This window comes from Theropithecus gelada, chromosome 5 (genome assembly GCF_003255815.1).
Source record: "Theropithecus gelada isolate Dixy chromosome 5, Tgel_1.0, whole genome shotgun sequence".
Lineage (NCBI taxonomy): Eukaryota > Metazoa > Chordata > Mammalia > Primates > Cercopithecidae > Theropithecus > Theropithecus gelada.
This window is the reverse complement of record NC_037672.1, coordinates 115,759,282-115,783,230: the sequence shown is the minus strand read 5'-3', so window position 1 is coordinate 115,783,230 and position 23,949 is coordinate 115,759,282. Positions and strand designations below refer to the sequence as shown.

At 36.1% G+C, this 23,949-nt stretch overlaps 1 protein-coding gene across 1 annotated transcript in view; it reads right to left on the bottom strand.

Annotated features, from left to right (window-relative positions):
• Positions 1 to 12,274: 12,274 nt before the first annotated feature.
• NDST3 (N-deacetylase and N-sulfotransferase 3) overlaps positions 12,275 to 23,949 on the bottom strand; it is a 213,106-nt gene continuing 201,431 nt past the window's right edge. Inside the window, exons 13-14 of the mRNA XM_025385288.1 lie at positions 17,302 to 17,404; positions 12,275 to 15,321 (exon numbers count right to left, since the gene is read on the bottom strand). Coding sequence (XP_025241073.1) covers positions 15,202 to 15,321; positions 17,302 to 17,404 — 223 coding nt within the window. The 3' untranslated portion in view covers positions 12,275 to 15,201. The remainder of the gene's footprint in view (positions 15,322 to 17,301; positions 17,405 to 23,949) is intronic.

Below are 23,949 nucleotides of genomic sequence, written 5' to 3'. Positions count from 1 at the left end.
ACAGAAGATGAGAAGTGTTTGGAAGGTAGGAATTATAATTTTAAAAAACCTACTACTTTTCAAAGTCTATTGATGCCATCTCCTAATTATATTTTTTCCCCTCTCCTCGAATCTCCAATACTGTCTCCCCGATCCTCACTCTCAGTTGATGGCCTGGTTTTCTATTACCCCAGAAGAAAAAAAATTAGTAGATGAGAGCATTCAAAGTTCGCAGCACCACTCATCCACAAGCACCTGTACCCATGTACTCCTATTTCTGTAGATGAACTGCCTAAACTATTATCTTAGGGCAACCCCTACTTTTGTGCACTAGATCCCATCTCATTTCCCAAGGAGTTCATCAAATCCAGTAGGTTTCCCTGGTCACATTAGGAGCTTTCTCGAGTTCTTGTAATGAATTCAAAGTCAAATCTCTAGCGTGATTGCGTATTTTCTCTTCATCATGCTCAACTGCATAGGTGCTGGTATGGAGCTGACAGGGAGTTGGAGTTAACCAAGTTGTAGTTTGCCAAGAGAGTGAGCAAAGTGAGAGAAGGGAAAAGGAATGCATGCAAGGGACTGGTTATATTGATTTACCATAGCATTTATGTTAGACAAGAAGAGATGCTAATACTTGAGAACAGCGAGGGACATTGAAAATGTGGTTTAAGTTGGATCCATGAATTTTGAGGTGATGGTGATCCAAGAATTTTGGAGCTGGGATTTCAGAGTAAGTGTTTGATGTTGTGAAACATTTATAATATAAATTTATTGAAAAGTTTGGCAAGCAACATGGTGAACCTTTTGTAGTTTAGCCTGAAAAGTTGGAAATGCCCATGTGTTCTATGATCTCAAACTGGCCTCCAGGACTTTAAGAGTGAATGCCTGACTTGGTTGTAGAAAATTGCATGTCAGTGAGATTCTGCACTTGTGTTTCATTAAATATTTAACATCTGAAAAGCTTGATTTTGTTTCTGTCTTTCTTTCCAAGATGGCTTGTGGTCCTTGCTTTAATCTATTTCCTAGTGAGGATTTTTTTTTTTTTTTTGGCTTACTTGCCTTTATGCAAAAGAAGATTGTTGTTTATTTTAACATTTAATATGGCATATTAAAAGAGAAAATGTTGTTTTGGAGTATTCGTAAACTAACAATTAAAAAGAATCTAATGCTTTCATCCCATACGTATTAAGATAATTTGAAAATTTAATGATCACTTGTTAAAATTCTCCTTTTTCTCCACACAATATAGATTATAGATGTCTTAGGATGTCAAACATTTACTGTAGTACCCCAGCTCCAAATTACTTTGGCCCATTATCCACAAGCATTATAAATATCTGTATCAGAGGGAAGATAAACTTACGTTTATGTAAAACAAAATCGCATGAAACAAGTTTTTATGCGGCCACTAGATGGCTCTGTTATGCTATTATTTAGGTGTATGTTTGAACTCCTTTGAATTTGTTACCTTGTTATTGAGTTATGTGTTTAAACCCCTTTGAATTAAATACATTTGTTCATTGTGCGTGAATGTATTAATGTATATGTGGATAATAACATGAAAATGTCAGCATATCTAGTATCTCTAAAAGCCTATCCTCTGGACTCTAGTTTTATATGATGAATAAATATCTACAGTGAATATTGAAAACTTCAGGTTCTACCAGAAAGGAACAACTTTCTCCAGATGCGTATTCTAAACATACCATTGGAATACACCAAACCTTTTTAATATGTGAACTTGATATACGGATTTTTAACATACTGAATTAATCCATTAGAGATTTAATTCATTTCCTACTGTCTGAAGTAGTTAATACACTGTTAATATGTATCAAACTAGACAATGATTCTGTTGGAGAAATAAAATATTTCTGCCCAGTCTACTGGAGGGCAAGAATGTAGTCATATTCATCTTACCTGCAGTACTACTTTGGAACACACTCAGTGAAACATTTGTTGAATAAGGAAGCCAGGATGATAAAAGTGAAAAAGAATTCTGGGAAATTGTACATAATGTACAGAAGGAAAAATGAATGCAGGGTAGTACATTTAAGCAAAACTGACAAACTGTTTTGAATGCAGCTTAGTATATTAAGGCAAAGATGACTAACTCTTTTGGCCTTGGAAACTTCTTACCTCTGTCTTTGCCAAAAGGTTTAAATTAAGTCTCCCCGCTACAGTAGGACTGTGTTTCAAGTTTTATAATGGAAATCATTTCAGAGAAAATTCTATGGCAAACTTTGAAACTAATTCCTATTAGTATTTATAACTGGAATAGGTCTTCACTGTCTCTACCAAAAAATAAAAAAATTAGCCAGGTATGGTGTCAGGTGCCTGTAATCCCAGCTACTCAGGAGGCTGAGTCACGAGAATCACTTGAACCTGGGAGGTGGAGGTTGCAGTGAGTTGAGATTGTGTCACTGCACTCCAGTCTGGGTGACAGAGTGAGACTGCATCTCCAAAAAAATAAAAAATAAAAAATGTAAAATAAAAGACTTCAGATGCTGTTTGAGAATACTCCAATTTAAGTTAAATGATGAGAACACACGGACACATAAAGGGGAACAGTACACGCTGGGCCTATCTGAGGGCAGAGGGTGGGAGGAGAGAGAGGATCAGGAAAAATTACTATTGGTTACTAGGCTTAGTACCTGGCCGATGAAATAATTTGTACAACAAACTGCCATGAAACACGTTCACCTTTGTAACAGACCTGCACATCTTGCACATGTACCCCTGAACTTAACATAAAAGTTTTTTAAGAAAGGAGTACTGATACATGCTATGGCTGATACATGCTATAGATGAAATGCAGAACCATGTCACTAAGTGAAAAGAAGCCAGACACAAAGTACTACATACTGTACGATTCTATTGATATGAAATGTTCAGAAAAGGCAAATTTATAGTGACAGAAAACAGATCAATGGTTGACTGGGGCTGGGTTGGGGACAGGGCTTATCTTCAAATGGGCATGAGGAACCCTATCAGCCTTCTATCTGGGTGTCAGAGATCTTCTGATATCAGATTGCCGTGATGGCTCTTCAATCCCATGAATAACTCATGAAATGTACACTTCGCTTGGGTGAGTTTTACAGTATCTAATCATACAGCCTCAAAAAGTCTATTTAAAAAGTCATAAAAGAATAGATTAATTTCTGCCTTCCTGGGACAGTGCTCAAGCAGCCTTTCCATATTCACTCTTTAAAGTTCGCTCTGTCACCATGTATTTTCTACCTGTAACCTGTTTCTGGATTCTGCATGCTAACACTGCACTGAGAACTGTGCCTCTTTATTCAGGAATATGATTGATCTATAGATTTGTTTTCTGCCATCTTTGTAAAGTTTTAAACAAAAAGTTTAAAATAAATGCCATACTTACACTATAGAGAGAAAAATAAATATATTTTATCTCCAAATGAAGAATGATGGAAAAAACCTTCCAACTTAATATGTAAGATGTTTTAGTAGTTATTTCTTAATTATATAAGTAAAACTATAGAAAACTAAATAGAATAGAACCAGATAAGTGACTTTTGTATTTCTCTAGTTTAAAACCCTTTTATCAGTATGATAATTTATGTAAATGGACAGTATTTCTTAGAAAACAGAAGGTCCAGAAAGAGATCTCTGGAATTGAGAACTTACATTTCATAAAAGCCATACGAATGTTTAAATACTCATCATTCTTTACAGCACTGAACAGAACTTGAGTAGCTAGGATTACAGGCCTACACCACCAAGCCTGGCTAATTTTTGTATTTTTAGTAGAGACGGGGTTTCCCCATGTGGGACAGGCTGGGCTCGAACTCCTGACCTCAGGTGATCTGCTTGCCTCAGCCTCCCAAAGTGCTGGGATTACAGGTGTGAGCCACGGTACCTGACTACAATTATTTATAGTCTCTAAGGGAGATAGTAATAATGGTGATAACTAATGTTTATTGAGTACTTAGGTGCTCATTAACTCATTTAATCCTAACAATTGTATGAGCGCTATACAATTATTGTTGCCAATTTACAGATGAATAGATTGAGGCACAGAGAAATAATGTAATTAACCTAAGATTTGGAGTGGATTTGAATGTAGTCTCATTGGCTCAGAGCCCATGCTCTTAACTGGTGTTGTGTGTAAAGGAAGAAAAATGATACTAGGTATAAAATAAGTCTGGGCTTTGCTACTTGTGTGACCTTGGGAAAGTTATCTATCCATTCTAAACCTGTTTCTTCATCTGTAGAAGGAAATCGGCAGTATCTTCCTTTTGATATTGTTGTTAGGATAATTTATAAGAATTATCTGGTAATTATTATTTAAAAGAGGTTTATTTTTGTCCTACATTTAATAATTATTTTGCGAATTTTAATTATTTAAAATTGAATTTATTTTTTGTTATTTAGAAGAAAGACAGTTGTAAGTCTTTGTATGATTGGGGAAATATATATTTTTGTTAATCAAATTTATTGATTTTTATAAAAAGTTATACTTTTTTCTAGCACTTAAATATAAGAATATATGCTATGTTAAAACTGTCATCTGTCTTGCTTTTCCAGTTACTTATTGTTAAATTAATTAATTCAACAACTATTTATTGAACATTTATTATTTCAGAGACTACACCCATCGATGTGGGGATACATTGATGAAAGAAAACAGACAAATAGTTTGCCTTCAAGAAGCTTATTCAAGTATGAGAAGACAAAAGATCTAATAAAACTAGTAAATTATACAATTAGTTATAAGATTATAAGTGCTATGGTTCAAAAAAGATTAGTTCAGAATAATAGGAATCAGGAGTCAGGGTAGGGAGGAAGGGGTGAAATTTTATATAAGGTTGTCAGGGTAGGCCTTATTGAGAAGATAACATCTGAGCAAAGCCTGAACTAAAGTGTAGAAGTTAGCCACGTTGCTATTTGTGGGCATGTCAACACAAAGGTCTTAAATAAGATTGTCAGCAAGGGAGCCAGTGCAACTGTTGCAGAATGAGAGAGTTCGAAAAAGAGGAGCTGCGGTTACAAAGGTGATGGATACCAAATCATGTAAGGCCTTGCAGGCCACTATAAGGACCGTAGCCTGAAAAGGAGAGCTATAGAAGGAATTAAAGTACTTTGACTTAATTTGTAAAAGGATTACCCTGGATGTTGGGTTAACAACAGATACCTGGAAACAGGTATAGTACAGATACCTGGAAGCAGGGAGGATAACCAGGATAAAGATTATGGGATCTTTTTTGTTTCGAGACACAGTCTGGCTCTGTCGCCATGTTGGAGTGCAGTGGCGCGATCTTGGCTCACTGCAACCTCTGCCTCCCGGGTTCAAGTGAGTCCCCTGCCTCAGCCTCCTGAGTAGCTGGGACTACAGGTGTGTGCCACCATACCTGGCTAATTTTTTATTTTGAATTTTAGTAGAGATGGTGTTTCATCATGTTGGCCAGGATGGTCTTGATCTCCTAACCTTGTGATCCACTAGCCTTGGCCTCCCAAAGAGCTGGGATTACAGGCATGAGCCACCGGGCCCGGCTGATTATGGCATCTTAGAATGAGGTGGCAGCCCTGGATTTGGTGAGAAGTGGTTGGTTTTGGATAGAAGTAAAGATTGTGCCAATAGGATTTCTTGACAGATCAAATGTGGGGCTTGCTAACCAAGGGATTCACTATCCTATAGTATTCACAGTTCATGCCTACACTCAAGGAGATAGGATCATATAAGGGCATCATCACTCTTAGAGTGTGTCTACCACAGAATGGAATAGGTTTTTTGGAGGAAGATCATAATCCACAGGTGTGCCTCACCTGCAGACTCAACCCTAACTACATCACTGTGCGTACACTGGATCATCTTAACTGAGGCAGGGTCTATCACTAGCCTCAAACCCTAGCTGATTGCCCCTTTTCCCCGAGTATTCATTGTTGCTAATTGGACCTGGAATGTAATGCTTATGTAGTGGGTAAAAATTCCATAATTCACAACCTGTCCAAAATACAACTTTCTTTAGTTTTTGTTTTTGTTTTTGTTTTTGTTTTTGTTTGAGACGGAGTCTTGCTCTGTCGCCAGGCTGGAGTGCAGTGGCGGGATCTCAGCTCACTGCAAACTCCGCCTCCCGGGTTTACCCCATTCTCCTGCCTCAGCCTCCCGAGTAGCTTTTTAATAATTGTCCCCATTCAAGATATGATTCAGAACTTTAAAGATTTTTAAATATCTTGTAGGAAAACCCAGCCAAATTCAAGATTCTTCTCTCCATTTCTTCCAAAGGTGGTCATGGCAGTGGACATGAAGTGGTGGGTAACATCTAGTCTCAGCCATCGTCTCTCCTCTGCTGGCATTGGATGAACCTCAACAGGTTCAGTCTTTGTAAAGTGGTCTCTAGATTCCACGGTCTAGGCTCCTTTCATGGCCTGTAGTCATCGATCTGTGAAGGTTATTAAGTGCCCTCTTTGTCCCAGCTGCCAGGTCACTTTGGATTTGAAAGGCTGTTCTTAGTGATTCCTGCAGCCTATCTGGAGAAATGGAACTTTTATGTGTTGTCCTGTGCCACTGTGGAATCTGTGCAAACCAAGGCCATCTATACCTAGGATACCACGAGCTATCTCTACTACTTGGAGGGAGGGCCTTCACCATTGTTGGACAGAGTACATGGAGGAGGTTGCTGCTTTGCAGAGTTTTAAATGGAAAGTAGGGCACAGCTTTCCCTACTGTTTGATCCTCAGACTTAAAGATCTCTCATCCTCCATTTTAAGGGCTCAGTTTGGTGTCAAGGAGGAAGGTAGGGGGAGAAGAAACCCAAACTTGTATTTACCTCTCTTTTCCTCTTTGCAGTATTCCTTCATCTCCAGCCAGGCAACTCCATTCTGAGAGTAGAGTGGGAAGGTGATGGAGGGGAGGTGTAGTCTGGCTTCCCACTTATTTTCTTTATAGCCTATTGTTTATGGTGTAAATCTTGGCCGTAGGTACTTGAATTACTTCCAACTCTCATGCCAATGGCTGTCATACTTTTTAGTCTGGGGATCCTTTTACATTCTTAAACATTATTGAGAACCCCAAAGGGCTATTGTTTATAAAACAAAAGCATTATATTTATCGATATTATAGATAAATTTATCAATATTATAGATAACTATATAGATAATATAGTTACAGTTTTTAATATTTAATCTATTAGAAATTGAAATAGAGAAATTAAAAAACATTAAAAAATAACAAGAACAAACCCATAATAAAGCTATAGTTTTAATGAAAAAATAGCTCTGTTTTCCAAAACAAAAGAAAATGAGAAGAGTGGCATTGTGTTACATTTTGGTAAATTTCTTTAATGTTTGGCTTAATAGAGATTGCATTCTCATATCTATTTCTGCATTCAATTTATTTTGATAGGTTGTTTTGTTGAAGTACATGAAGAAAATCTGGCCTCATCCCCATATGTGTTTGGGAAAGCAAAGTATATATTTATATACCCATATGTGTTTGGGAAAAGAAAATATATATTTATAGCATTTTCAGATAATCGTGGATATTTTTCTTTGATACTACATTAAGAATTGACAAGTGCTATTGTCTTAAAGGATATTTGCAATGTGGAATCTGAAAGAAATCAATGAACTGTTCATATTGTGCTACATTAAAATCTACTGATTTATCTTACTCTGAGAATAGACCTTTCACTATTATAACAATTATGCTATGTGTATTTATACTGTGTATACTATGTATATGTGTTTTGTGACCTCATGCATTGCTTTTTTGGAAAATGGTTTACTTATGCTGATCTTTCAAACATTGACACCTTTCATTATATAATGTTAGAAAATTACATTTTTTAATATCACCACCAATCTCATCAGAAAAATCTTTAAATATGAGTATGCTGTGAAGCTCATGGTAGCAATATAAGTTCTACAAAATTCTAATTTTTACTTGAAAGCTGAAATTTTATAATTGGCAAGAAATACTGTCAATTGTTTTTTGTTGAAGTGACAGGCTCACTCCTTTCAGTTTTAAGAAAATATTTGCTAATTGCTCAAGTCTGAATAACCATAATTCTCTGTCATTCTTTCAAGTAAAAAGTGTGTTCCATGAATAAAGTGGCCAGTTCCACTTGCAACTCAAACAGTTGCTCAAGGGCTTTTTTTCAAGACAATCACCTACTTCAGTATGTAGCAGACGTGCTTTAGGCACACTTCACATTTTGTCACACAGAAGATTAAAAAGCATATACTGTAGTGTGGGAATGTAATAATATTAATAATTTTACTGTTTTGTCAAGTCATAAGTGACACTGACTGTTTTAAACAATGAATGTGTGGTGATGAATACCATAGTACAGATTAATTCTACTGCCTTGATTTATGCTAAAGCACCAGCAGTTTTACCCATTATTGTTATCACACAGTTGGTAACAATATCAACACAATGACGAAGGCATATAATGAATTCACATTATTATAAAAATCATTTTGACCTTGCAGACCCCCTGAAGAGGACTCAGGTCTGCTCAAGATCCACAGGCTATATTTTAAAACTATTGTACTGTAGTGTTGAGACTCTACACCATGGCAGAGGTCCTGTTTATTAATCTCTTGGATAATAGCCAGTAGTATCTGATGCTGCTTAGATTTCTTGCTTCTGTGCTCCTCCTTTTGGACACAGTTGGTCCTGAATATTTACAGTCTTGATCTTTAAAGTGATAAATTATTGTTGTTATAAAAGTACAGCAATTCATGCATTTGGAGATAAAAACTCAAATACTTTTCCCTGGTCCAGAACTCTAGTCCCACTTATCAAAGGCAACTTGCTTTTAGCATTTGTTTAAGCTCTGCTGATTATCTTCATAATTCCAATTACGCTTTTACCTTAATTTCTTAATTTGTCAACTTTAAGCAGTATCTGTTGGCTCCCCACATGAGGGGGAGACATTTAGCTCATTTATATTACTGTTTCTTACATTCTTGCTTATTTTCCTAATTTTTAAGCATGGATTTATGTTTTTAGCTCTTCTTTTGGTTTTGTTTGTGGCTTTAAATAAACGTCAATTTCTGCTAAATTTAACACAGGCCAAGAGGACTGGGGTGACTGATCTTTGCAGGTAGATCCCAAAGAGAAGTGAGGGAGACAGGTTGAGCTATTCAATCCGAATTTCTGCTTTCAATTTTACCACTTAGATAATTCATTGGTTCCTCCTCTATGGGAGAGTAGATTAGAGACAGAATCACATGTTACAATAATTGATCTACTGGCACACGGTAAACAAAGCAGGGAGAAAAGCATTCCTCCTCCTTACCAGTGATCACATGTGACTTCTGTTGACAGATGCGTAAACTGAGATCAGAAAAGTCACCTACCCAATGTTACATAGTTAAGGATAGATGTTGAATTATAGTCCAGTCTATCTTTTTTGCTATTCTGATTGTACTGAGGACATTAACTGGGAATGAAAACAATATGATTTTCTCAGGATGATCATAGGCAGGAGGGATAATTTATCAATATTCTATTTTCATAGCGTTTTATTGTTTCTATTTTGTATTTATTTATTTACTTATTTATTTCTGAGACAGAGTCTTGCTCTGTCACCCAGGCTGTAGTGCAGTGACGCAATCTCGGCTCACTGTAAGCTCTGCCTCCTGGGTACACATTCTCCTGCCTCAGCCTCCCGAGTAGCTGGGACTACAGGCACCCACCACCACGCCAGGCTAAATTTTTTTGTATTTTTAATAGAGACGGAGTTTCTCCGCATTAGCCAGGATGGTCTCTATCTCCTGACCTCATGATCCGCCTGCATCGGCCTCCCAAAAATTATTAAAAATTTGTCAATTTATTAATTTATATGTGAAGCAAGCTTTGTTTTTGATAGTATATTTGTTTTGTGGGCTTTTAAAAGTTTTGTTTGCTTTGAAGGATATAAAGTAAGTTCTGAAATGATACACTAAAGCACTAGGCGTATATAGCATGTTGAGCTTGCATTTCTATTTAATGTAGTTGAAACTGAAAAAAATTTAGATTCAGAATATTATTTATCAAATAGAGGAGACTCATCTTTGGTCCAACTGTATAAATTATGTATAATATTTAAGAACAAGGTCTGGTTTCCATTTCAGTTATTGATTTGAAATAGACCATTTTGGCATCAGAAATGCAGACAGCAGGCATTTCCTACACTTAATGTATTCCCTCAAAAAGCAAGAAGCGGCTTGATGTAGACAGTTTTATGTAAGATTTGTCACGGATTCTGGGTGCTTTGGAAATATCTCACATTTTATTCAGTGTAATTCACTTTTCTGTATGGTAAAATGTGGGCAAATACATTCTTTCTAACAATATCTTGGAGACTTTATGCTGTGAGCATTTAATTTGTAAAATTTGCTTTGACTTCCTTGAAAAGGATTGCTAAGTAAATGTGATGACTAATTTTATGTGTCAACTTTGACTGGGTCACAGGGTACCTAGATAGCTGGTGAAATATTATTTCTGGGTGTGGCTATGATGGTGTTTCTGGATGAGATTAGCATTTCAATTGGTAGATTGAGTTAAGCAGATTACCCTCCCCAGTGTTGATGGGCATCATCCGATCCATTAAGGGCATGAATAGAACGAGGTGGAGGAAGGTCCAGTTAACTCTGCCTGGCTGCTTGAGCTGAACATTGAACTTCTCCTGTCCTCAGTGCTCCTGGATTTTAGGCCTTCAAACCCAGATTGCAACACTATCGGCTCTCTGGCTCTCAGGCCTTTGAACTACACCTCTGGCTTTCCTGGGTCTCCAATTTGCAGATGACAGGTCATGGGCCTTTGCATCCTCTAAAATCATTTAAGCCAATACCTTATAATGAGTCTTTATATATGTGTGTGTGTATGTGTGTGTGTGTGTGTGTGTGTATGCATGCTTATATGTATATGTATGTGTATCTGCCACTAGTTCTATTTCTCTGGAGAACTCTGACTATAATATAATAAATGAGATATTTGACTTGACTCTGGAAAGTGAATGTCTTTTTTAACTTATTGATACTATTCATGATTCCTCTTTCTCTAAGAGATGCTCCAAAGGAGATGGTGAGCATGTAACTAATTCCAACTTTAGTGATTTATTAATTTTTGTATTTATAACTTTTGGGAATAGACTGAGATGTGACAGATACGTAAATATGAGGATAGTTACAGGATTAATGGAAGAAGGTTCAACTTATTAGTTTCAGTACTAACAAATAAGTGAATAAATTTTACTCTGTAACCTTTATTAAGAGCACTGAGTATTTAGAGAACTCTTATAGATAACAAATTAGGGACAATAAATGGCAAGAACTGGTAACCGCACTGGTTTGGGGAGAAGTGGCCCTCAAATTCTGTTAGGTATCCTTGGCCACAGGTGAAAGACTTACTTGAAGTAGACTGCAGATTTTTGGGGGGATGGAATCCAAGTGAAACTGTGTGCCTTAGAGTTCTCCAGAAAAGCAGAATTAATAGGAGAGAGATATGTACATATGACTTATTATGAGGGATTGGCTCACATGCTTGAGGCTGAGAAGTCTCATAATCAGCTGTGCAAGTTGGAAACTGGGTGGTTCATGGTGTAATTCAATCTGAGACTGAAAGCCTGAGGACCAGGGAAGCCAATGCTGTAAATCACAGTCTGAAGGCAGAAGATGAGATGAGATGTTCCAGCTCAATCAGTGAGCCGTGTGTGTGGGAGGCAAGCCTGTGGGGAATTCAGCTGGTGCCCCAAGATAGGATGGGTTGCAACATGTGAAAAGCTGATGTCTAGAAAAGAAAGGGATTGGAAGAAAGAAAAGAAAATTTGTGGAGAATGAAGATAAATGGCTAACTTTACACTCCCCAAATCCCCCTCCCTCCTTTTTTTGCAGAGATCGTTTTGCTAGATTTTTAAAAAAGAGAGATGAACACGTTTTAAAACTCTGAAGAAAGAAATGGGCCCATTGGTGTGGAGCAGAACAGAATACTGGGAGTAAGAAATGCTATAATCATTCCTGTTCTCAAGTCCATTCAGTAACAGCTGTGTGATTCTCTTATTCTCTTATTCTAGGGTCCCATAAATGACCTAGGAGCTGTGTTATATTTATTGGAAGTAAAAAAAATCACTATAAGTAACATATAAATTTAGGAAGAGAAGGATCTGTGAAAGGTTTTATAAATATAGGATGGATATATATCCTACTTGAAAGCTTTCTATCTCTTCATTTTGAATTATGTTAGTGGTATCTATGTTCTGTAACCACCTCCCACTCACCCTCAGGCCAAAACAATAAAATACCTACTGATTACCTAAAATCACCAGGCCCAAACTCTTCGTTTTCCTATCGGTTTATTGTTGTACATATGAGGTACCATGCTACTATTAGAATTATATCCAGGTTTTTTATTTTAAAAAACTCAGAGAAAAAAATGTTTCCAGTAATTTTCATTCAATGTGAATGACAAGATTATAGCTATAAACATTGAAATAACCATTTCATTTCTTCCTGAGGAAGTTTCATATTTTAAACAATGAAAAAGGGAATTCTATACAAAGCTAGTTTTAACTCAAGTTATCTCTCATTATTTTCTCATATGTATTTATGTTATTTTCAGATTAGCATATTAACTAGTTGGAGTACATAATGTGGAAAGTATGCGTGTCCTCTAGAATTTGATGCTGTCTTCAAGACACATTGAGTGGTCAAAAATCCTTTCACAGGTTTGCTGCTCTAGCTAGCATAATACATGTACTTCTGAATGAATAAATTTTGGTAAGATCTCTTCCTTTTTCTCCTGTCTTTATACGAACATGGAGTATGTTTTTGACATCTATTTAAAAGGATGAGGTGTTCCATCAACTCGATTTACCTAAACAAAATATGCCATTAGCAGCTTTGCTTAGCAGTTCAAATGTACATCTTACCATTAAAGCATAAATGTATCAGTTTTTCTTTTCTTTTTTTTTCTTTATTAGAATAAATGTTGTTGCCAAATGAAAACATGACACTGTATATAACTGCTGGGGCCTATTCTCATTATGGTTAACCTTCCTAAGCCAGTTTTGTTAAGTTGGTGGAGATGGAAGACTATAGTAATTTTCCCAGCATGCCTGGCATGTGCTGCTATAAAAGAGACAGCAGTAAGCATGAAAACTGTGTTTCTCATATTTGTCCAAATGACTTTGATTTTGCTTTTAGAGTCAAGAGTCTTAAAAACTGGTGATTTTTCCAATTCCTTCTACTAATAGTATATTTAAAAATTAGCATATTCTTTAGGTACATAAAACTTTAAAAAAGTTAGTAATTATAATGTACATCTAAACATTTATAGTAAGTAGATCTCACAATTTGTTTTCTAATTAGTAATTGATAGTTTTACCCATTATAATGACAATGAAAATATTTTTCCTATAGGTTTTCCTCTGATTTTTTTCTAATCATAGCTTTGATAATATTTTATGAAGGCTTATAATCATAGCAGGGAATTAATTTACTACTTAAATTTTATGTATATGTACAGTACATTTAAAAATTAAGTAGTCTGGGCATGGTGGCTCACGCTTGTAATCCCAGCACTTTGAGAGGCCAAGGTGGGTGGATCATGAGGTCAGGAGTTCAAGACCAGCCTGGCCAACATGGTGAAACCCTGTCACTACTAAAAATACAAAAATTACCCGGGTCTGGTGGTGCGTGGCTGTAATCCCAGCTACTCAGGAGGCTGAGGCAGGAGAATCACTTGAACCCAGGAGGCGGAGGTTGCAGTGAGCCGAGATCACACCATTGCACTCCAACTTGGGTGACATAGCGAAACTCTGTCCCCGCCTCAAAAAAAAATTAAGTAAATGTTAACAGGACAATAAGTATGATGTATTCTTTTCTTTTTTGAAAACTTTATTAACCATGTCTATCATTTACAATTTAAATGTAAATATATTGCAAGAGCATAACTTGCTCATCTTTGTACTTCCTGCATTTAATTTAGTAGCTAATCCTTAATTATACCTATGAACTGTTATCTTCCACCAGAGTGATGGGTGAAATATTTTCAAAAATGGGCCTCTGCTCTGCTTTTGTTTCTTTGCCTTATATCAAAAGTATCACTGCAGACATTAGATTACAAATAATATATTAATTTGTTTTTTGTTATAAATCTTCATGTTACATAATTTTATTTTGAACTATCTGGGAAAATGGAATTTTTTAATAACCTAAATGTAAATAGTCTAATCACATCATCTAGGGAAACTGTTTTTAGTTTTCATTTAATAGGTTTTGTTTTGGGGAGCGTTAAATAAAAGCTATTCATATTTGAAAGTCAACCTGTTTCTGGAGATGACACATACCTCAGACTCTAGGCATGCATTTCTGTAGAACTAGTGAGGACTACTGGGATCGATTCACAGCTTACAGCAAGTGGACATAGAATTCTCAATGATATGTCTTTAGACCTCTATAATTTCTCCCCTTCAGAGGATTCAGTCAGTACACTTTACATTGTTATTTACTGTTTTGGTGTACTCAGTGTGTTTCTATTTACCATCCAACAGCTTTACAGTATATATTGCAGTATAACAATTATGTTGTGATGGAAGAGTTAGTAATTTTTACATATATTCACTAGACCATGTATATGAAAAAATCACTTTTGCTATAGCACTTATCTTTTTTTTGGTGCAGATAAAGCTCATATATTACGTTTCCACTCTGATCTAGCACAAATTATAATTTACAATTATTTCTAAATACTTAAGTGGATTTAAATTTTGGCAAGCATTTTTCATGGGTGTTATGCTTTTGACATTTTATGCTACATTGTGAAGTTTATTTTGCTTCTTGTTTCATAGGACAGTTTATAGAATAAAAGAATAAGAAAACATTGTACAGGCAAACAGTGGTCTAAAAACCTACAGAGACACAATCTTAGTTGATATATAAAAGTGTAAATATTACTATGAAATGGAACAGTTCTGCATTTGTGTTTGATATTTATGTTGGTTGCAATTGACTTCCACATGAGTGCACAGTAGTCTACAATAATCCCACAGGCTCAGATATGAGTTAAGAGAAAGGCCACAGGCCTCAAGGCTTTAACACATACTTTTTCTTTTTTTCTTATCATCCACATGCCAGCACATGGAAGAAACTTTGTTCTTTTTTCTCATTTGAAGAGGTATATTTTTCAACTGTCTTTTGGTAGCCTCTGGAAGCTTTGGAAAAGGTGTGTTCTACATGGACGATGAAGTCTCGAGTTTTCTCTCAGTGCTATCTTACTTTTTGCAGCTCCTGTCTCAGCCAGGATGGCAGAGGCTGACCCAGTTTGTGCAGCAGCTTTGAGAGTTCCACATTGTGATCTCGATAGTAGCTTGACAGAAATGTCCTGCTCTAAGTGGAGAGGAGGAGAAAAAAGTACATTTTATTTTGTTTATTATATTTCATTACACTTTGACTACGTTGAAATAAGTATCAAGTATACCAGATCTGGATTAAAATTTGTGTTAGCATGTGGACTATTTATTTAGCACACCCTGTGATATTTTACTGACGGTCTTGGGTACTGGCATTTTTCTTACTAGGAAGAGGCAAACGGCGTGGTGACAGTACTGCCCACTCTAATCCCTCCTACACATTTGTATTTTCATTACCTCTGGGAAGACCTCTTTACTCTTACCTCCTTTCTGGACATTATTTTCACAAAATCAGTCACTCCCTTAAATAAACCCAATATGGAATACTCAGTAACCTTGTTGAGAAGAAATGATATCCTGAAAAGTTGTGTTTTTCTTATCTTTCTCTACCACCAAATTTAATAAGGTCTGTGTTAAACCAGAGTAAAATAAAATGCTAAGAAAGCTATTCAGCAGTGTCTCTTAAACAGTTTAGCTTTAATAAATGTACAGGAAATAGCTTTGACATAAATGCAGATGATATATTTTATATTACTTTCTTGAAATACTATAGAAATTGTATGTCAATTTCTTTTGGGAAAAGAAGGGTTGTTTTCACAGTGCACTGAAGGTATATTTTAATAATCAGCCAAAGAAAATTGGAGTTCTGAAATTGCAGTTTGTTCATTAAAACAACAGAAACACCCCCCTCTTCTGTATATGATTTAATTAAGAGTTTATTGAGGACAGACCCTGCATCTATCAGGTCAGGCACAAAAAAATAGTCCTCAAGGTTTTGTTAGATAAAAGTATTCAAATAAATTTAGCCCACCTTAGGATCCTCAGACCATCTTAGGATTCTCAGTTAATGTAATGTATTAATTGTGATCTAAAAAAATTTACAAATCAAACTCCACTTGCATGCTTATATTGAAACTATATACTAACTAGACTAATAATAAAAATATTATTAGTAAATCTTAATATATGTCAAGTAAGCATCAAAGTAAAAATGTGGGGTATAGAAATGGAGAAAACTGTAGCATTAAGTGATTAATGCTACACTTAATCACTTAATCAGAGTGTCACCATTCTGAACAGAATAAACAGGAAGTGCTGAATACATACTGCAAAGTGTGTATCTACATTCTCCAAAGCCTAAATTATCTGCTAGTAAGTTAGATGTTGGGAAATGTATTGCTTCTTTCATTTATTACCATATTAACAGCTCAAAACTTAGTATATTGTATCAGTAATTTATATTACTGCCCAGGGCACACTTACAACAGAATGACTCAGGCAGTGAAAAAAATAGAATTTTTTTTTTTTTTTTTTGAGTTGGTGTTTCACTCTTGTTGCCCAGGCTGGAGGTCAATGGTGCAATCTGGGATCACTGCAACCTCTGCCTCCTGGGTTCAAGCGATCCTCCTGCCTCAGCCTCCTGAGTAGTTGGGATTACAGGCACCTGCCACCATGCCCAGCTAATTCTTTCTTTTGTATTTTTAGTAGAGATGGAGTTTCATCATGTTGGCCAGGCTGGTCTCGAACTCCTGACCTCAAGTGATCCACTCGGCCTCCCAAAGTACTGGGATTACAGGCGTGAGCCACCACACCCAGCCAAAAATAGAAATCTTGGTCTTATTTTCACTTTTCAATGAATATATTTCCTGTCTTGGTTTCAGTTAACCTTTATGCTAAAATTTTTGTGCAGGTATCATTCTTTTTGGAATAAGATATTATCTCTTTATTCTTTTTCAGAATGTCAAATTCTATTGTTTTCCTTTATTCTTGCATGACAAGTAATAATATATTGTGGGTAAAATCGAAACAAGCAACCTACCCGTACTGAAATTGAAATGGCACTTTTAAGTTTTAGAAAGGCTGAATTTTGACTTTAACTAGTTTTTTTAAGAAAATAGATGATATTATTGGTTATCATTTTGCTGATTTAGTTTGTTATTTTAAGCTCTATGCTTACATCAGAGTCCATTGGAGGGTATTTTCTTCCTTTGCTCTTTCCAAGGCATTTTGTTTTACCTTCTTCCAGTAACTGACACCAGAAACCTTTGTGAGAATCAAACCTAAAAAAATAAAAAATACACACAAAAAGACCAGAAAATCATTTTTCAACCAATTTATATGATATAATGACCAATGCATAAATATTTTACTTGGATAACAATCTATAACCAGAGAAACTGAATTCCTTTTTACTATATTCCTTTGCGTAAAGTCTTTTGGCATACTTCTAAATTCTCAGTTTATCTGTCATATTTGTGAGTTTGCCAGGTTCCTACTAGAAAAACTGTCAGCAGGTCTCCTATTAATAGAAATTAATAAGGCTACTTCCTTCATCTGGAAGGAAAAAATGCATAAATTTTCAATTTTATTTTAGGGTTTAGAAACAAGTCATTCTTTTTCTTTGTAGGGTTTAAAAACAAGTCAGTCTTCATCCATGTCTATGAATTTAGATGCTACTTGTATCATACAACTAGAAGGTAATAGAAGAGAAAAGGTTTCAGTGTATCATGGAGTGATTACTTTTAGGATTCTCTAGCTATAATCCATTTAATTTTTTTCAGAGCTACTTTCTTCTTTTGGTATGAGCTTGTTTTAAAGTAATAGCACCTATAAATGATTTTTTTTTTTTTTTTTTTTTTTTTGAGACGAAGTCTCGCTCTTGTTGCCCAGGCTGGAGTGCAATGGCGCGATGTCAGCTCACCGCAACCTCTGCCTCCCGGGTTCAAGCGATTCTCCTGCTTCAGCCTCCCAAGTAGCTGGGACTACAGGCATGCGCCACCACGCCTGGCTAATTTTTGTATTTTTAGTAGAGACAGAGTTTCTCCATGTTGGTCAGGCTGATCTTGAACTCCCGACCTCAGGTGATCCACCTGCCTCGGCCTCCCAAAGTGCTAGGCACTCAGCCTAAATGAACTTTTTATGCCATAATTATAATAAACATAATAATAGCACATTAAATATACGTTCTATCTTACCAAAATATTTCATATAACTCTTTCTCATTTGAGGTTTCATTCTAACACTTAAGGATATGGTGTGAAGGATTCTTCCCATTTTATAGCATTTAGCATACTGTTTGGCTCTTGTAAACATTTGCCAAGTATTAGTTGAACACAAAATGAGAAAGGAGAAAATGCTTGTCAAGGTTTATTTATCTCGTACTATACTTCAGTATTCAAGTCATGACTCAAGTCTAGGCTCCCGATTCTAGGTTCAGGGCCTTTTCTTTTTTACTGGTCTCCAAGTAGGTTTTATATTATTATTCACTGTAAATAAAGCACTAATTTGTATGCTCAGATATAAAAGTGAAAGTAATAGTCAGCAATGATAATTCCTTTACATAGCTTTTGTTATTCAATAATTCTATCGCCATTTTTCTTCTCAATTAGAATTATTTCTTCAGATAATGTTTTTCTTTTGCTTTTAATCTGTTCTACTTCTAGGAATGCTACTTCCAACACTTTACTTACCATTATAATGTGAAAACCTGAAATACATAGGGTGACAGTTAACAAAAAATATGTGCAATGACTGCACACTTAAAACTACAAAACGTTGTTAAGATAAATTTTAGAAAAAAAAGGATCTATACTATGCTCATAAATCAGAAGACTAGATATTTTTAAAATACCAAGTCTCTCCAAATTTATAGATTCAGTATGATTCCTATCAAAACCCCAGTGGACTATATTTTAAGCAGAAATAGAAAATTATTATAAAAATGTAAAGGGAGTAGACAAGCTAAAACAGTTTGAAAACAAAGAGCAAAGCTGGAGAACTCATACCATTTAATTTCAAGATTTACTGTAATTCTACAGTAATGAAGATTGTATGGTGTTGGCATCAGTGGACCAATGGATCAGTGGAACAAAATGAAGAATTCAGAAATAAATCTACACATCTACAGTCAACAGATTTTCAAAAAATAGCTGTCAAGGTAAGTCAATGGGAAAGGATTAGTCTTTTAAATTGCACAAGAAAAATTGGATATCTATATGAAAAAGCTGAACATTGACCCTTACCTCATGTTGTATATAAAAATTAACTTGAAATGTATTATTGAGCTAAATCTAAACTATAAAAATTTAGGCTAAAAACATATCTACAATTATAAAAATTCTGAAAGAAAACATAGGAAAAAAAACCAGACAATTTTGCAGTCTTGGGTTAGGCAAAGATTTCTTAGGATGAACCATAAGGGAAAAATAACAATAATTTTGAATTTATCAAAATTTAAAATTTTGCTCTCATAAAGACACTTAAGAAAATGAGAAGGGAAACCACAGACTGGGAGAAAACATTTGTAAAAAATATATCTAATGCAGAACTTGTATTCAGAATATATAACAATATAAAAGATAAAAATATCAATAAAAACTGGATAAAAGATTGGAACAGGCTGGGCATGATGGGTCATGCTGTAATCTCAGCACTTTGGGAGGCTGAGGAGGGCGGATCAGCTGAGGTCGGGAGTTCGAGACCAGCCTGACCAACATGGAGAAACCCTGTCTCTACTAAAAATACAAAATTAGCCAGGCATGGTGGTGCATGCCTGTAATTCCAGCTACTCAGGAGGCTGAGGCAGGAGAATCACTTGAACCTGGGAGGCGGAGGTTGCTGTGAGCCAAGATCGCACCATTGCACTCCAGCCTGGGCAACAAAAGTGAAACTCTGTCTCAAAAAAAAAAAAAAAAAAAGACTGGAACAGACACTTCACCAAAGAACACATGAATGGTCAATGAACAAATGAAAATTTGCTGAACACCATTCATCATTAAGGAAATACAAAATACAAATATAAATTACAAATGAAATAGCACTGTACCCTCAGTAGAAAAACTGATTTTAAAAATATCCAGTGTTGGCAAAGACATGGAACAAATAAAATTGTTGGTAGAAATTAAAAATATTACAGCTTCTTTGTAAAATTTCTTAGAAATTAAAATACAGAACTACTATATGACCTGCCAATCCCATTTCCCATTTCCAGGTTTTTACTTGAAGGCAATGAAAATATATGTCCATACAACTGTTCACAGTAGCTTTGTTTGTGATAGTCAAAAAAATGCAAATTACTCATGTCCATCAACCGGTGAAAGGATAAACAAATTGTAGTATAGCCATAAAATGGAGTAATACATAACAATAATAAAAAATTGATTCCTGATAGATGTCGCCACATAGAGGAAACTCAAAAGCATTATGCTAAGTGAAAAAAGTAGCTTGATGATCGTCAGGGGTCAAGGTGAGTAGAAAGTATTGACTACAGAGGAGCATGAGGAAACTTTTGGATTATATCTTTTTGTTCTATATCTTGATTCTGGTGGTACATACAACTGTATACATTTGTATTCTTTGAACTGCACAATTACAATGGATGATTATATGTAAATTATACATTAACAAAGCACTTAAAATGATAGTATGATCTAATGTGTGTGTGTGGGGGTGTGTACCTGGGGGTGTACTCTATATGAGGTTAATCTTGTAGAATTTATAACTGTAGTCCTATGAAAATCATGCAAACCTGAATTTCTGCCTCTGTATGACTTTGTGTATTAGAGAGAATAATCACATTCCATTTATGTAAAGCCTGGTTTCCCATCGTTATGAAAGCAATTGTGTCAGATTAGGACACAACATTTTATGTTTTCATGCTGTTTATATTCTTGTTTGAATCAGTAAGGCAACTGAATAAATTAGTGTTACATACAGAATTACAAAGAGATCATTAATAAAGATCGTATTAGTTAAATAATCTGTACATGAAAGCCTTTGGGAAACACTAATACAACATTTCTGGAAGTCTGTGATTGATGTAATATTTTTCATTAACATTTTGCTATCAGCAATTTTCCAAAATTGAATTCTGACTCATTTTAAGTATTCAAGTGATCAAAATTCAGAATCCAGACCAGTTATTCACTTTTCGCTAATATACCTTGCTGTAGATACGTAACTGGAACATACATATGCTGTGTATTAAAATGAGTAGTCTTCTGAGAGAAAGTTTTTCTAAGAAACACTGAACTCCACACATGCTAAAATTAAGAATCAAAAGAAAAATAAGTTTTTCTTTTATCTCTGCTGATTAATTAGATCTTATGCAGCAGGTGTCAGGCTGGGCTTTACTAAGAAAAAAAACTGTGTGTGTGTAGCTGGTACCTAGCCTAGGCATCTGTATGCATACACTCATAGGCAATGGTATAAATGTGTCAGGATGCAAATGAGAAGGAGTAGCTAGAAGGGATGGCATGTTTATTTACCCAGTGGCCTGAGGGACTGGGTCTGGTCTTTCATAGAGAACCATCATAGATAGACGAAGGGACTGCTATTCATTGAAGGTCTTATGAGTTTGGGGCAGAAGTAATATTATTTCAGAGCCCAAATGAAGAAGTGTAATAGAAGATGGAGAAAATTGGCCGGGCGCGGTGGCTCACGCCTGTAATTCCGGCAGTTTGGGAGGCCAAGGTGGGCGGATCACGAGGTCAGGAGATGGAGACCATCCTGGCTAACACAGTGAAACCCCGTCTCTACTAAAAATACAAAAAATTAGCCAGGTGTGGTGGCGGGCGCCTGTAGTCCCAGCTACTTGGGAAGCTGAGGCAGGAGAATGGCGTGAACCCGGGAGGCGGAGCTTGCAGTGAGCAGAGATTGTGCCACTGCACTTCAGCCTGGACGACAGAGCGAGACTCCGTCTCAGAAAAATAAAAATAAAAATAAGAAGATGGAGAAAATCTCTCCACATCTGTCCAGAAAGCAGCAGTGTTTCTGTGAAGTCTGGTGGAACAGCAAGGAAACAATCTTTTTATGTAAGCACTGGCAACCATTCTCATGGCTGGGCCCCTCCTTTCAAGGCCTTCAGGCAGTGAACATTTTGGAGGAAGTGTTCATGTATTGTTTAGTGTCCGCTTCTATGGCTACCCTAACCTGGTGGTGGGAATACTTTATCATTGTGTCTCCAGAGTCATGCACGTAATAGTTATTGAATAAAATTTTGTTGATTTAAAGAGTAAAACAAGAATGGGTAAGAATGGTTCTTATGCTTGTATGGAGTATCTTCTGGGGATGTTTAGAAATAACGGTAAAAGACTTGTGGGCAGGGGCACCAAGATTCTCCAATGATTCAACCTCTAAACAGTGACTTTTTTTTTTTTTTTCTTTTTATTGAGTTGGAGTTTTGCTCTTTCGCCCAGGCTGGGGTGAAGCAGCGTGATCTCGGCTCACTGCAACCTTGACCCCCCCGGGTTCAAGCAATTCTCCTGCCTCAGCCTCCTGAGTAACTGGGGTTACAGGCATGCACCACCACGCCCGGCTAATTTTTGTATTTTTAGTAGAGATGGAGTTTCACCATATTGGTTAGGCTGGTCTCGAACTCCTGACCTCAGGTAATCCACTCGCCTTGGCCTCTTAAAGTGTTAGGATTACAGGCGTGAGCCCTCTTGCTTGGCCGACATTTTTATATTAATGAAAACGTGACTTTATTTCTACCCTCGTGCGGGTTAATCGTACAAAACATTCAGATTACACTTGGAAGACTAAAGTGTGTCTGAAATGCCTTTACATGGAAAAACCATTTCTATGGGTGAATACTGAATTGAAAATAGCAATTCAGTAAATTTCAAAATCAAAATACCATCATTTAGATATTACTAATATAGGATAAGCATAGCAGTTTTTAAAAATCAGTTCTCTTCTGGCAAACATGTTTCTTATTTAAGGAATCGTTTTACTGATATGTATTTTATTTTAACAACTTTTTTGAGGTATTATTTACATATTGTTAAATATACAATTCAGCACTATTTAGCAAATTTATATAGTTGTATAATTATCACCACAATCTGTTTTTAGAATATTTCCACTATCCTTTGAAAACCCCTATTTTTGCAGCCCATTGCAGTCAATCCCTGCTGTCATCCCTAATTCCAGATAAAGTCTTTCTTTCTTTATTTCTTGGTTTTTTGTTTAGACAGAGTTTCACTCTTGTTACCCAGGCTGGATTGCAGTGGTGTGATCTTGGCTCACTGCAACCTCCAGCTAATTTTTGTATTTTTAGTAGAGATGGGGTTTCACCACATTGGCCAGGCTGGTCTCAAACTCCTGACCTCAGGTGATCTGCCTGCCTCGGCCTCCCAAAGTGCTGGGATTACAGGAATGAGTCACCATGCGTGGCCCAGATAAACTCTTTCTAACTCTACATTTGTTTCTTTTCTGAACATTCTTTCCCCACCCCCACCCCTACCCCCCAGTGTGGATATAACAAATCCATTCACCAGGTGAAGTACATTTGTACTGTTTCTAGTTTTTAGCTATTATCAATAATGGTATAATAATTCCCTTACAAGCTTTTATGGACTTAGGTTTTCATTTATTCTGGGGTAGATTCTTGGAATGAAATTGGATTGTTGGGTAAGATGCTGTTTAGTTTTTAAGAAACTGCAAAACTGCTTTCCAAAGTGGCCACATATTATGCATTACCATCAGTAGTGTGTGAGGATTCCAGTTTCTCCACACATTTGCCAACATTTGCAATATGGTTTGGCTCTGTGTCCCCACCCAAATCTCACCTTGGATTGTAATAATACCCACATGTCAAGGGCGG